The sequence below is a fragment of the Mustela nigripes genome, chromosome 14 (genome assembly GCF_022355385.1).
Source record: "Mustela nigripes isolate SB6536 chromosome 14, MUSNIG.SB6536, whole genome shotgun sequence".
In the NCBI taxonomy this organism is placed as follows: Eukaryota; Metazoa; Chordata; class Mammalia; order Carnivora; family Mustelidae; genus Mustela; species Mustela nigripes.
In genome coordinates this window covers 93173478-93186449 of record NC_081570.1, presented here as the reverse complement: position 1 = coordinate 93186449, position 12972 = coordinate 93173478, and the positions used below count along the sequence as shown (strand labels likewise).

Sequence of the window (12972 nt, the reverse complement as noted above, 5' to 3'; positions counted from 1 at the left end):
TAGGTTTTCAAGGTCATAAAGATTTGTGTAAATAAAAAGACATTCTGTATTCCTGAATTTTAAGTTTCAGTATTATAGAGCTGTCAATTCTTTTTTTTTTTTTTTAGAGATTTTATTTATTTCAGAGAGAGTGAATAAGAGCAGGGTGAGGGGCAGAGGGAGAAGCAGACTCCCCACTGAGCAAGGAGCCCAATATGGGACTCAGTTCTAGGACGCTGGGATCATGACCTGAGCCAATAGCAGATGCTTCACCGACTGAACCACCCAGGCATCCTGAGCTGTCAATTCTTTAAATTAACCTATAAATTTATTGCAAACCTAATGAAAATACCAAAATAACCTTTGGGATTAACAAAATGACACTACAGTTCATTTAGAAAAATGTACAAGCTAGAAAATCTCTGAAAAATAACTGATTTAGGTGTGGGTGGAGTAGAGATTATATCTGTCACACATTAAAATATACCATGAATTAGGAGTATTTGGCTGATTCAGTTGGTGAAGCATGCCACTCTTGATCTTGGGGTGGGTCATGAATTCTAGCCCCACATGTGGCATGGTGGCATGGAGCTTACTTAAATTTTTTAAAAAAGATTTTATTTACCTATTTGACAGAGAACGCAAGCAGGGGAAGTGGCATGCAGAGGGAGAGGGAGGAGCAGTCCCCGCTGAGCTGAGGCTCAATCCCAGGACCCTGGGATCATGACCTGGCCTGAAGGCAAATGAGACACTTAACCTACCAAACCACCCAGGCACCCCTAAAAATTATTTAAATAAAATATAGCATGAATTAAAATAGATAGGCAAGAAGGCATGAACTATAGGTCAATAAAAGAAAATTCAGGGATGCCTGGGTGGCTCAGTGGGTTAAGCCGCTGCCTTCAGCTCAGGTCATGATCCCAGCGTCCTGGGATCGAGTCACACATCGGGCTCCTTGCTTGGCAGGGAGCCTGCTTCTCCCTCTGCCTCTGTCTGCCATTCTGTCCGCCTGTGCTCGCTCTATCTCCCTCTCTCTCTGACAAATAAATAAATAAAATATTAAAAAAAAAAGAAAATTCAGAAATAGATCAAAATACAAATATAAACTTAGTCTATTAAAAAAAGTTAGCATTTCAGAATAGACAGGGAAAGAGGGATTACCCAATTTTCATTTAGTTCTGGTTTAAATACCTATTTAAATTATATTGATTTTTAGAATGGTTTTCACACACATAAAAAAGGCCAGAATCATTTTTTGTGACTGTCTGTAGCCATCATTTAAGTGAATTTGTAATAAATCTAGGCCAGTTTTAAGCCAAATACATGATTTTGAATAATATATATAACATATGTAGTTGTTTTACTTTGTGGTAATATATATATATTTTTTCCTTGATTTTATAGATCTAATATCAATATCGATATAGATTTATAAAATCAAGGAAAGTATTCTGGATATTAATTGTTAATAATAGTATAATTCTATGGGACACCTGGGTGGTTCATTCGGTTAAGTGGCTGCCTTCAGCTCAGGTCATAATCCCAGGGTTTTGGGATCAATTCCTACAACGGGCTCCTTGCTCTGTGGGGAACCTGCTTCTCCCTCTGCCTGCTGCTCCCCCTGTTTGTGTTCTCATTCTCCCTCACAAATAAACAAAATCTTTTTTTGGTACAGTATCTGGCTACTTAGGAAGAAGGCTGGATCCCTGTTAAATACTTTATCAGTCAGGGTTTCCTGTAGGAATGGAAACTCTGCAGATATATCAAAGAATAGAATTTAATACAGGTCCTTAAAAACCAGAGAAAAAGGGGCACCTGGGTGGCTCGGTCAGTTAAACATTTGACTTTAGTTCAGGTCATGATCCCAGCATCTTGAGATTGAGCCCTGAGTTGGGTTATGTGCTCAGTGGGAAGTCTGCTTTTCCCTCTGCCTTTCCCCCTGCTTGTGCTGTCTCTCTCAAATAAGTAAGTACATAAAATCTTTTTTAAAAAAGTCAGAGAGGGGCACCTGGGTGGCTCAGTGGGTTAAGCCTCTGCCTTCGGCTCAGGTCATGATCTCAGGATCCTGGGATTGAGTCTCACATCGGGCTCTCTGTTCAGCAGGAGGCCTGCTTTCCTCTCTCTCTGCGTACTTGTGATCTCTGTCAAATAAATAAATAAAATCTTAAAAAAAAAATCAGAAAATTGTAGGGGCAGCAACTGGGGACCAACACACTTTTAGACTCAAGATTATAGCACCTTCTGGGATGCAAGGCACAGAAGTCGGCGCCATTGCTGCCACCAGCACTGCCTCATGCCCATGCAGCTGGTAACAGACTGAAACGTGGAGGCTAGTTGCTACAACTTCAGGAGGCAGCAGCTTGTCCACTAGTACATTATGGTAGATGATCTCTACTTTCCACATCTTGAACAAAATGCAAATCACTGGCAGAATCTAACCAGTCCTGAACCCTGCTTATCTCTGAGTCTGCCAAACTTCATTTTTAGTCTTTCATCCCCTGTATGAGATGGGGTATGAGATGGGGAGGCCTGGGACATAATGCAAGGGCTAAGAGACAATACCTAGCATACATTCTCACACTAAAGTCAATCCCAGATGGATGAAAGAATTATCTATAAAAATAAAATGAACCCACTGAAATGTTCCAGAAGAAACGATGAGTGAATTTATCATTTTAGTTGTAAAAGGTTATTTCTAGGGGCACCTGGGTGGCTCAGTTGTTAAGTGTCTGCCTTTGGCTCAGGTCATGATCCCAGTGTTCTGGGATTGAGCTGTGCGCGTTGGGCTCCCTGTTAAGAGGGAGGCCTGCTCTTCCCCTTCCCTCTCCCCTGCTTGGGTTCCTTCTCTCACTGTCTCTCCTTCAAATAAATAAAATCTTAAAGAAAAAAGGTTATGTCTAAGTACAACATACAATTCAGAAGCCAAAAAGGAAAAGCGATGGGTTTTTCTACATAAAAATTTAAAATGGTGATATCCATCAACTTGTTGACTCTTGGACAACATAGGTTTGAACTGCACAGGTCCACTTACACACAGATTTTTTGGATAAATACAGTACAATACTGTAAACGTATTTTCTTTCTTTCTTTTTAAGATTTTATTTATTTACCTGAAAGAGAGAGAATGACAGAGAGAGCATGAGAGGGGGAAGGGTCAGAGGGAGAAGCAGACTCCCCACTGAGCAGGGAGCCTGACCAATCCCAGGACTCCAGGATCATGATCTGAGCCAAAGGCAGTCGCTTAACCAACTGGGACACCCAGGCGCCCCTGTAAATGTATTATGATTTTCTTCATTTTTTTTCTCTTACTTTATTGTAAGAATACAATATAAAATATATACAACACAAAATTTGTGCTAACCTACTTTGTTTTCAGTAAGGCTTCTTGCCAACAGCAGGTTATTAGTAGTAAAGTTTTTGAGGGATAAACAGTATTTCAACAGATTTTCAACTGCATGGTTGAGGTGTGGGGGCAGGGGTCAACACCCCCAAACTTGGCTTTAAAAAGTCAACTATATTAAATGCACAAATACTTTGACTGGCTAAGCAGAGTAGTGCAGAGGAAGCATGCTGGGCCCATACTTTGACTGGCTATGCCATTGCTAGAAATTTATATTATAGAAGTATTTGTGAGTGTTTGCAAAGGTATGTATCCAAACAAGGCAGCATTATATGTAAGAGCAAAACTCTGAAGATGAGTAATACATAAAATCGTGAGGCTACTATGAGGCCAGGTAAAAAAAGAGATTTGAAATGAAGATGTTCCCTTTGCATAACACATGTGCAGAAATATCCTTTTATTATCCAACCTTACACAAATATTATATTGTTTTTATAAAGTCAATAGGTGCTATCTTGATAGGAAGATTATGGTGCATTCTTTTCTTTTTTTGTAACTCTCTGATTTAGAACTTTTAAACTTCCCAACTTCCCCTTCCTCCCCTTCCCCCCCAAAAGGTAACTTTTGTAACTATACATTTATTTTCTCTTAGAATATTCACACTTATTTTTGGTTTTCTGCTTTAAACATACATGAGTTTGAAATTATATAAAACTGTGTTCTTTAGAAGTATCTGGGAAGACAGTAAACACTGTGAAATTATTCTATTTCTATTAATGACAGAATTATTTTACACATAAAAGAAATTATCAATTTAAATTGAAAAAAAAAAACTGCACTTACAGAAAATCATTCTATGACACACACACTTACAGGTTTTTACTTTTACAGCCTTTTCATTTAAAATCATTCTTTCCCAAAAAACTATATTTGAGCATAAGACAGATAAGTATCTGGTAATTAGTATGTACATAGGTAGTTATGAAGAATCACCCACAATTCTAATATATTCAGTTCCAGAGGCGAAAAATTTCCTTTGAGAAAGCATTTTAACATTTCCTCTCATCATCTACAAAGCAGCGACACTATTTAAATTATTAAAAATGGCAAATCCAATGATATGTAACCATAAAGTCCCTTAAGAAATATATTTGAAAAATCAGTATTCTGCAAAATATTTACATTGTTTAAATTACATGATAGCAAACTTGTCTTGATTTATTTTAGTTGAACCTATTAATAAGAATCTCCAAAAAAAATCATTATTCATCCTTAATAAAGGAGACTTTATCCTTGGGTTTATTCAGCATCTTTATATCATCCAAAAGCTTTCTGGGTGTTAAAATATGTGTAGAACCTGGTAGGAGAAAAGATAAATTTTCAGAGGCCAGCAGTTAAGTAGATTCTCCTTGGCTAATTATATTGCCCTGTCTCTCAAATTTGCCAAGTGTCATAGGTTGGGACAATTTAACAAAATTTCTATAAGACACATTCCTGAAATCTGCCTACACCACAATATCTTATTCCTTCCTCCACTGCACAGCATGCTCAGTAAACCACTTCTAGTACTTTGTCTACTTTGTGCGATACATGGATATGCTGACAATCAAAACTGGAGGTTTGACTCTGGAAAACAGCATGGAGGTTCCTCAAAATGTTGAAAATAGAACTGCCCTATGACCCAGCAATTGCACTACTGGGTATTTACCCTAAAGATACAAACATAGTGATCCGAAGGGGCACGTGCACCTGAATGTTTATAGCAGCAATGTCCACAATTGCCAAACTATGGAAAGAACCTAGATGTCCATCAACAGATGAATGGATCAAGAAGATGTGGTATAGGGACGCCTGGGTGGCTCAGTTGGTTAAGCAGCTGCCTTCGGCTCAGGTCATGATCCCAGCGTCCTGGGATCAAGTCCCACATTGGGCTCCTTGCTCAGCAGGGAGCCTGCTTCTCCCTCTGCCTCTGCCTGCCAATCTGTCTGCCTGTGCGCGCTCTCTCCCCTTCTCTCTCTGATAAATAAATAAAATCTTTAAGAAAAAAAAAAAAAAGAAGATGTGGTATATATACGCAATGGAATACTATGCAGCCATCAAAAGAAATGAAATCTTGCCATTGCAACAACATGGAAGGAACTGGAGCGTATCATGCTTAGTGAAATAAGTCAAGCGGAGAAAGACAACTATCATATAATCTCCCTGATATGAGGAAGTGGTGATGCAACATGGGGGCTTAAGTGGGTAGGAGAAGAATAAATGAAACAAGATGGGATTGGGAGGGAGACAAACCATAAGTGACTCTTAATCTCACAAAACAAAGTGAGGGTTGCTGGGGGGAGGGGAGTTGGGAGAAGGGGGGTGGGGTTATGGACATTGGGGAGGGTATGTGCTTTGGTGAGTGCTGTGAAGTGTGTAAACCTGGCGATTCACAGACCTATACCCCTGGGGATAAAAATATATGTTTATAAAAGATAAAAAATTAAAAAAAATTAAAAAAATTGTTTAATAATAAGGGCAAGACTAGAACATAATATTTTAAAGGACATATCTAATAATATCTAAATAATACAGCATTTTGAAGTCATTCCCTCAAAATCAGAATATTTAAAAATCAAATTACCAAAAAAGTCAACCACAAAAAACTCTAGTACATCAAATAAAACACACTAGGATTAAAAAGTTTTTTTTGCATTCAACAATTTAGACCTACATGTAACTTACAACATAAAGTTCTGCATTTAGTTTGTTTAAAAAAATCTGAAAAGAGGAAAAAATGTCTTACCAATAATAACTTCACAGGATTTATGTGCCTGAGAAACTTCATAAGCACAACGCATTTCAGAGTACGTAATTCCTCCAATTACAAAAATGATCAGCTTTGACCCATTTTTTCGGTCCTCTAAGTAATTAGTTCTGGGTTTCTGGCGAGCACTAAAAAATGGACACATAGAAACATGTTAAAACATGTTAAAAACATCTCCAAAGCCATAGTGCTTATTTTTATTTTATTTTTATTTATTTATTTGACAGAGATCGTAAGTAGGCAGAGAGGCAGGCAGAGAGAGAGGGGGAAGCAGGCTCCCCACTGAGCGGAGAGCCCACTGTGGGGCTCAATCTCAGGACCCTGAGATCATGACCTGAGCCGAAGGCAGAGGCTTTAACCCACTGAGCCACCCAGGCACCCACTTGAGAATTTTTAAAAAGCCCAACTCAAGCAAACTCAAATTTGGCACCAATTACCCTGATTTTATGGAAATGAATTAACTATGGTATGACTGGAGAACCAAGACAGCTTAGGTAGGACAGCCCCACTTCAAGTTTAAGTCTGACCTAATAGAGTTTGGGCATATCACATATAACTTAGTTCAGGATTTTTACCCACAAAACAGAGCTGACACACTATATACCTAAAATGTCTAGGACTTGCCTTTTTTTTTTTTTTTTTTTTAAGATTTTATTTATTCATTCAACAGAGAGAGAGAGGGAGATCACAAATAGGCAGAGAGAGAGGGAAGCAAGCTCGATGCGGGTCCCGATCCCAGGAGCCCGAGACCACGACCCAAGCTGAAGGCAGAGGCTTAACCCACTGAGCCACCCAGGCGCCCTTAGGACTTACCTTTAAAAAAAAAAAAAAAAAAAAAAAAAGATTTATTTATTTGAGAGAGAGAGAGAACAACTGTAGCGGGGGAGGAGCAGAGGGAGGAAGAGAAAGAAAACTCAAGCAGACTCCCCACTGAGCACAAAGCCCAACGTGGGGCTTGATCCCAGGACTCTGAGACCATGAACTGAGCCTAAACCAAGAGTCAGATGCTTAACTGACTGAGCCATCCAGGTGCCCCAAAAGTCTGACTTTCTGAAGTCTTAAAAATCCTCTTGTTTCAGTGCCACTCCCATTTTTTAACTTCCGAAAGTCATAGACTTCTCAAGTTCTCTTACTTCTTCATATGAAATAGGAGTGTCAGTTCTGTTTTCGAGAGGTACAGGGAGGTAAGCATAGGTACAGATTTGGAGCCAATGTGGTACTGGGACACCTGATGCTGGAACTTAGTGAGGTAGGATGGTAGGAGGTACTGAAGACATGTCTGCACTCCTGTGTTCACTGCAGCATTATTCACAGTAGCCAAGACATGGACAACAATTAAACACCCATTGGTGGAGAGAGGAATAAAGAAAATGTAACGTACATATGGAGTGGAATATTATTTAGCCCTTTTTTTTTTTAACATTTTTTTCTTTTTATTTATTTGACAGAGATCACAAGTAGTAGGCAGAGAGGCAGGCAGAGAGAGAAGCGGGGGAAGCATGCTCCCTGCTGAGCAGAGAGCCCGACATGGGGCTCGATCCCAGCACCCTGGGATCATGACCTGAGCTGAAGGCAGAGGCTTTAATCCACTAAGCCACCCAGGCACCCCATATTATTCAGCCTTTAAAAAAAAAGAAGGAAAGGGGTGCCAAGGTGGCTCAATTAAGCATCTGCTTTCGGCTCAGGTCATGATCTCTGGGTCCTGTAACTGAGCCCTGAGGTAGTCTTCCTGCTCAGTGGGGAACCTGCTTCTCCCTCTCCCTCTCCACCTTCTGGAGCCTGTGCTCATGGTCGAATGCTCTCTCAAATAAATAAAATCTTAAAAAAAAAAAATTAAGAAAAGAAGGAAATTCTGCCAAATGCAACAACCTGGATGAACCTGAAGGACATTATGTTAAGTGAAATTATGTTGGACTCAGAAAGATAAACACTGCATGACCTTACTTCTATGTGGAATCTGAAACAGTCAAATTCACAAGGCAGAGAACAGAATGTTGGTTGCGGACTTAGGGGGTGGCGTCGGCCAAAGGACACAAAGTTTCACTTATGCATGATGAATAAACTTCAGAGATCTAATGTATTGCATGTTGACTTATAGTTAACAATAATTATATTGTATGCTTGAAATCTGCTAAAAGGGTAGATCTTAAATGATTAAATTAAGCCTTCTCATCACACACACATGTAAGAAAATAGTAAGTCTGTGGAGGTGATGGATTATTAATTAGCTTGTGGTAGTCATTTTACAACATACATGTAGTAAAACACCAAGTTGTAGATCTTAAACATATACTGCTATTAAGTCAATCACATCTTAATAAAGCTGTTAAAAAAAGACCTGGTTACAACTCTGATTCTGCTTCTTTCTAATTCAGTAAGACTTTTGGCAAGTTGCTAAACCTCTCTCTAATATTCAAGGGTTGTTTTTAGGATTAAATGAAATAATGCAGAGGATACATGAACCATGGAATCTGGTACAAGGGAAGCACTCAATAAATAAGAGCTAATATTTCTATCATTTCCTCCCCCAGATGCTCTATAGCACTGTCCAATACAGTAGCCACTAGCTACATGAGACTAAAATTAAATTAATTAAAATTAAGTGAAATTAAAAACACAGTCACACTAGTCACATATGAAGTAGCTGACAGCTCCATGTGGCTACTCATATGACATTTCCATTACTGCAAAAAAGCTCTACAGGGTAGCACTGCTCGAGATCACAGGAATCACTTTTTTTGTTCTCATATTCCACTGGTAAAAATTTTGAGCTTTTATGTGAAAAGTATTTCAAAATAAAAATTTATGTACTTCTATTAAAAATATATATTAGTTTATAAATTATGTATGTATACTGGTATATATTAATAAAACTTAATATCTCCCCTTTTTAGGTAAAAATAAATATCTCCCTAAAATCATCTTGCTAGCCATTTTGGAAACCATGTTCTAGAGGACCTCTAAGACCCTGAAATGTAGGATCCCATGGTAAACTTTAAATTATGCTCTTGTCTAGATAATTTCCATCTGCCATCTTAAGGAATGAAGAGGGAGTAAACAACAGGAAGAAAGTAAAGAGAATCAGTAACTGGTGTTGAAAGATGAAACAGGAATAAGATACACTCATGATTCCCATATAAAGCAACTCAAAGAGACATTAAAAGTGCAATTTTGGTTTAGAAACTATTTCAAGGGCATCTGGGTGGCTCAGTTGGTTGAGCATCCAAATTTTGATTTTGACTCAGGTCATGATCTCAGGATTGTGAGATCAAGCCCTGGGTCAGCTCTGTGCTCGGTGGGAAGTCTGCCTAAGATTCTTTCCCTCTGTCCCCACCCCAACTCTTGCACACCCACACACTCTTTCTCTAATATAAATACATTTTTAAATTTCTTTTTCCAAAGAGATATAGATTAAGAACAACAACAAAAAAGAGATAATACTGCTCAAAACAATTATGTGACTAATAATTTTTAAATTTCTGAACAGCAATTTTAGGACAATGGGATTATATTTATTTAGTTTCATATACAGGTATAATATGTTGTGCCAGTGTTTTACATTTTGATAGATATAAAAATAACAATTAAAGTCCTAGATCCTGAAAATCTTACTCTAGAACGCACATAGAAGTTTTGGTTAAGTAAAAGTGAACTTTTTATTTATTTTTTAAATTTTTTAAAATTTAAATTCAATTAATTAACAGGTCTGTGATTCATCAGTCTTATACAATACCCAGTGCTCATTACAATACACACCCTCCCCAATGTCCATCATCCAGTTACCCATCCCTCCACCCCTCTCCCCTCCAGCAATCCTCAGTTTGTTTTCTATGCTTAAGAGTCTCTTATGGTTTGTCTCCCTCTCTGGTACCATCTTGTTTCATTTTTAAGAGTGAACTTCTTTTTAGAAGCACAGCTGAAAGTAAACAAATAAGAGAAATCTCCAAAGGTAAGCAATAAAGAGGAAGCTAAAACTAGAGTGGTAAACTGAGTTGAGTCTTGGCCTGCCTTATGGAGTGTTAGTCTAATCTTAGCAAACAAGGGACTTGGGTGTTTACCTATTTAATGAACAAAAGAGACAAAGCCTTGGTATTGTGCAAAGTAGGGAGGGGCTGGGAGATGACACTTCTGCATAAGGTAGGGCACTCATTTTTTTTTTTTAATGATAAAGTACATTTTCATACTGCTTACCTGGACTCATTTAAAATAGGCTACCGTTAAAGAAAAACTGCTTCTTTAGTGACTATGCTTCCAGAAGAGTTGCCAACGTAAGAGTTACTTTGGTACCATTTCAGTTGTTAGTCTGCAATATCATAATGAAAATTTCACTGGCTTTCATTGATAGGTTTACCTTACAGCTCCTGAGCCATTCCATACTGCTGGACACTGGGAACAATATGGCCATTCTTTTGAATCTAATCTATTATCAATGGCATCCTAGAGAAGAAAAGAATTAACACCATTTAAAAAAACGTACATTCTAGGATTTTCAAATTTTGTATATTTTGCGTAAGACTCAAAACTTGTGTTTACAATTAAGGAACCTAAAGATATGTAAATATTTAATAAAATAAGGTTAGCCCTCTCTCTGAAACTTATTAAACTTTACTTGCTTCAAAAATTAATGCAATCCTTTACTTACTTATTAAACCAGTATTAAGTGAATGTCTACATTTCCTCATTTGCAGGGTCTCCATACTGGTGTAAAGGATTGCAGAGACCTTATCAAAACCTTTTATCTCTAGAGTGCTAGGGGTTTCTAAATACCATCCTAGTCCTGACATACCTCTTAGGCTACTGGAGAGTCCAGGCCTGGCCCTTCTTTGCAGTGGCTCTAAAATAGGCTGTGCATCCCTGACCTAGGGGTAATCAAAACAATCCAATGGAATGAGAGAGTTTTCCTTTCCATTAAAAAAAAATGTTCTGCTTTAGAGTTACATTTTATGATATACGTATATGTGTAAGACATGCTATATATAAAGACTATGCTTCACCAGTACAGTAATACATAGTTTGCAAATAATGACAGTACAAGCTCATGTTCACAATTTTTATGGTTAAGTATGCATGATTAAAACAGTTTGGCGACCACTGCTTTATAGCACAGCAGTGTAAAAGGTATTATTAGTAAGTGGGCATAAGGAATGAGCACAAGGTACTCAGTAGTCCATGAATATTTCATTAAAATTGTAAGAAGCAAGAAGAAATCAAGTTTCAGGAGAAATCCTGAAGGCTGAGAATGTCACTGGGCCAAAACTGGATTTTCTTTTTTTTAAATTAACATGCAAATCTTCGGTACAGGGTTCAGGAAGTCAATTCTTATTTCAAAAGTACTATCCAAGAAAGACTACTTAGCTACATCCTTGTTATGGGAAGAGAAAAAAAAATCTTATGTTGATTCTAGATTCTTATCTAGATTCTTTAAACTTTTCATCTATTATTAAGAATGTGTGGATGACATAAAATTAGCCAAGCAAAACAGGAAAATCATAGTCCTAAATTACACACATTTAGTTCCCAAAGCAAAGTAAACAGGTTTAAGACAAAGGAAAACTGGAATAAATAAAACTGTATTATTATAATTGAAGAACCAATGTCATAATTTTATTCTCATAATACCACTTTTACTAATCATTTTCTAATTTCCCATAATTGAATATTTCTAAAAGCAAACAGTACTAAAGGCATAACCCATCTGTTGGATAGAATAGCAAACTACAGTTTACAATTTACAGTTTAATAACATACTTTTTCCAAGAATACTGGAGTCTAACACTTTCTAACAGTGGTCATATGCAAATATTATTTTGTTGAACTTTCATTCAAATAAATTATTTACACTTCTGCTACATATAGTTATTTAAAACAGGTTTTTTTTCACAAGATAGTAATGTATGCTTACTTTTATTTATTTTGAGTCAGTCAGTGTGTAAGTTTACTTGAGATCTTCAAGGAAAGAATTTTCAAATTTCTTTTCCTCTCTTGACCCCAGATACAGCCTTCTTTTGTGAACCCTCCCAGTACTGCAGAAATTCCTGACTAACAGATATCTCAGACTGATAAACATACAAAAAGTAAAGAACACTGTACAGAACACAATTAGGGTATAAGTAAAATTTAATGGACTGTACCTCCAAAATATCTTTGATAAAAGGTGTCCATCGAGAGAGTTGAAAAGTTTCTTCTGTAGACCTATCCTTTCTTAACGGTTTGTTTTGTTGAGACTAAGACAAATAGAGGAAAAAAATTTAAAACCTTTAATCTTATTTAGTAATATTCTCTCACTACATTTTCTTAAAAAGGTATTTAAATTAAAGTAAATACAAGTAAAAACTAATAGTGGAGGGGCACTTGCATGGCTTAGTCAGTTAAGTGTCTACCTTTGGCTCAGATCATGATCTCAGGGTCCTGGGACTGAGCACCATGCTGGACTCCCTGTTCAGTGGGGAGTCTGCTTCTTCCTCTCCCTCCGCCCCCTGGCTCATGCTCTCTCTCTCTCAACCACTCTCTATCTCAAATAAATAAACAAAATCTTAAAAAGAGAAAAAACAACTAAGAGTGGAAATGCTTGCTCAAAAAATCTGAATAGATGGAATCACATAAATTCACCATATTTTGTGCTCTAAAGATAAAAATGTGTAACAGTATATATTTACTCAAAAGTTCTATAAAACTTGATGGGAAAGAGATTCTAAACACAGTTCTTTCAAAATTTGCTATAAAGGGAATCAGAAAAAAGCAAAAGAGCAAATTGTAACAGAAGACATAAGATATAAATTTACTAGAAAAATGTATTTTTCCAAATACTCACATATGGAAAAGAAAACAAAATTTAAAATTTTTTACT

At 37.2% G+C, this 12972-nt stretch overlaps 1 protein-coding gene across 2 annotated transcripts in view; it reads right to left on the bottom strand.

The window, feature by feature from the left end:
- STXBP3 (syntaxin binding protein 3) overlaps positions 1-12972 on the bottom strand; it is a 63186-nt gene that overhangs the window by 2504 nt on the left and 47710 nt on the right. Inside the window, exons 16-19 of one of the 2 annotated variants that reach the window (XM_059375608.1) lie at positions 12257-12349; positions 10477-10562; positions 6105-6253; positions 1988-2120 (exon numbers count right to left, since the gene is read on the bottom strand). In XM_059375608.1, coding sequence (XP_059231591.1) covers positions 2029-2120; positions 6105-6253; positions 10477-10562; positions 12257-12349 — 420 coding nt within the window. In that variant the 3' untranslated portion in view covers positions 1988-2028. Of the gene's footprint in view, positions 1-1987; positions 2121-3752; positions 4677-6104; positions 6254-10476; positions 10563-12256; positions 12350-12972 lie in introns of those variants that run through there. The other variant, XM_059375607.1, reaches the window with a different exon arrangement.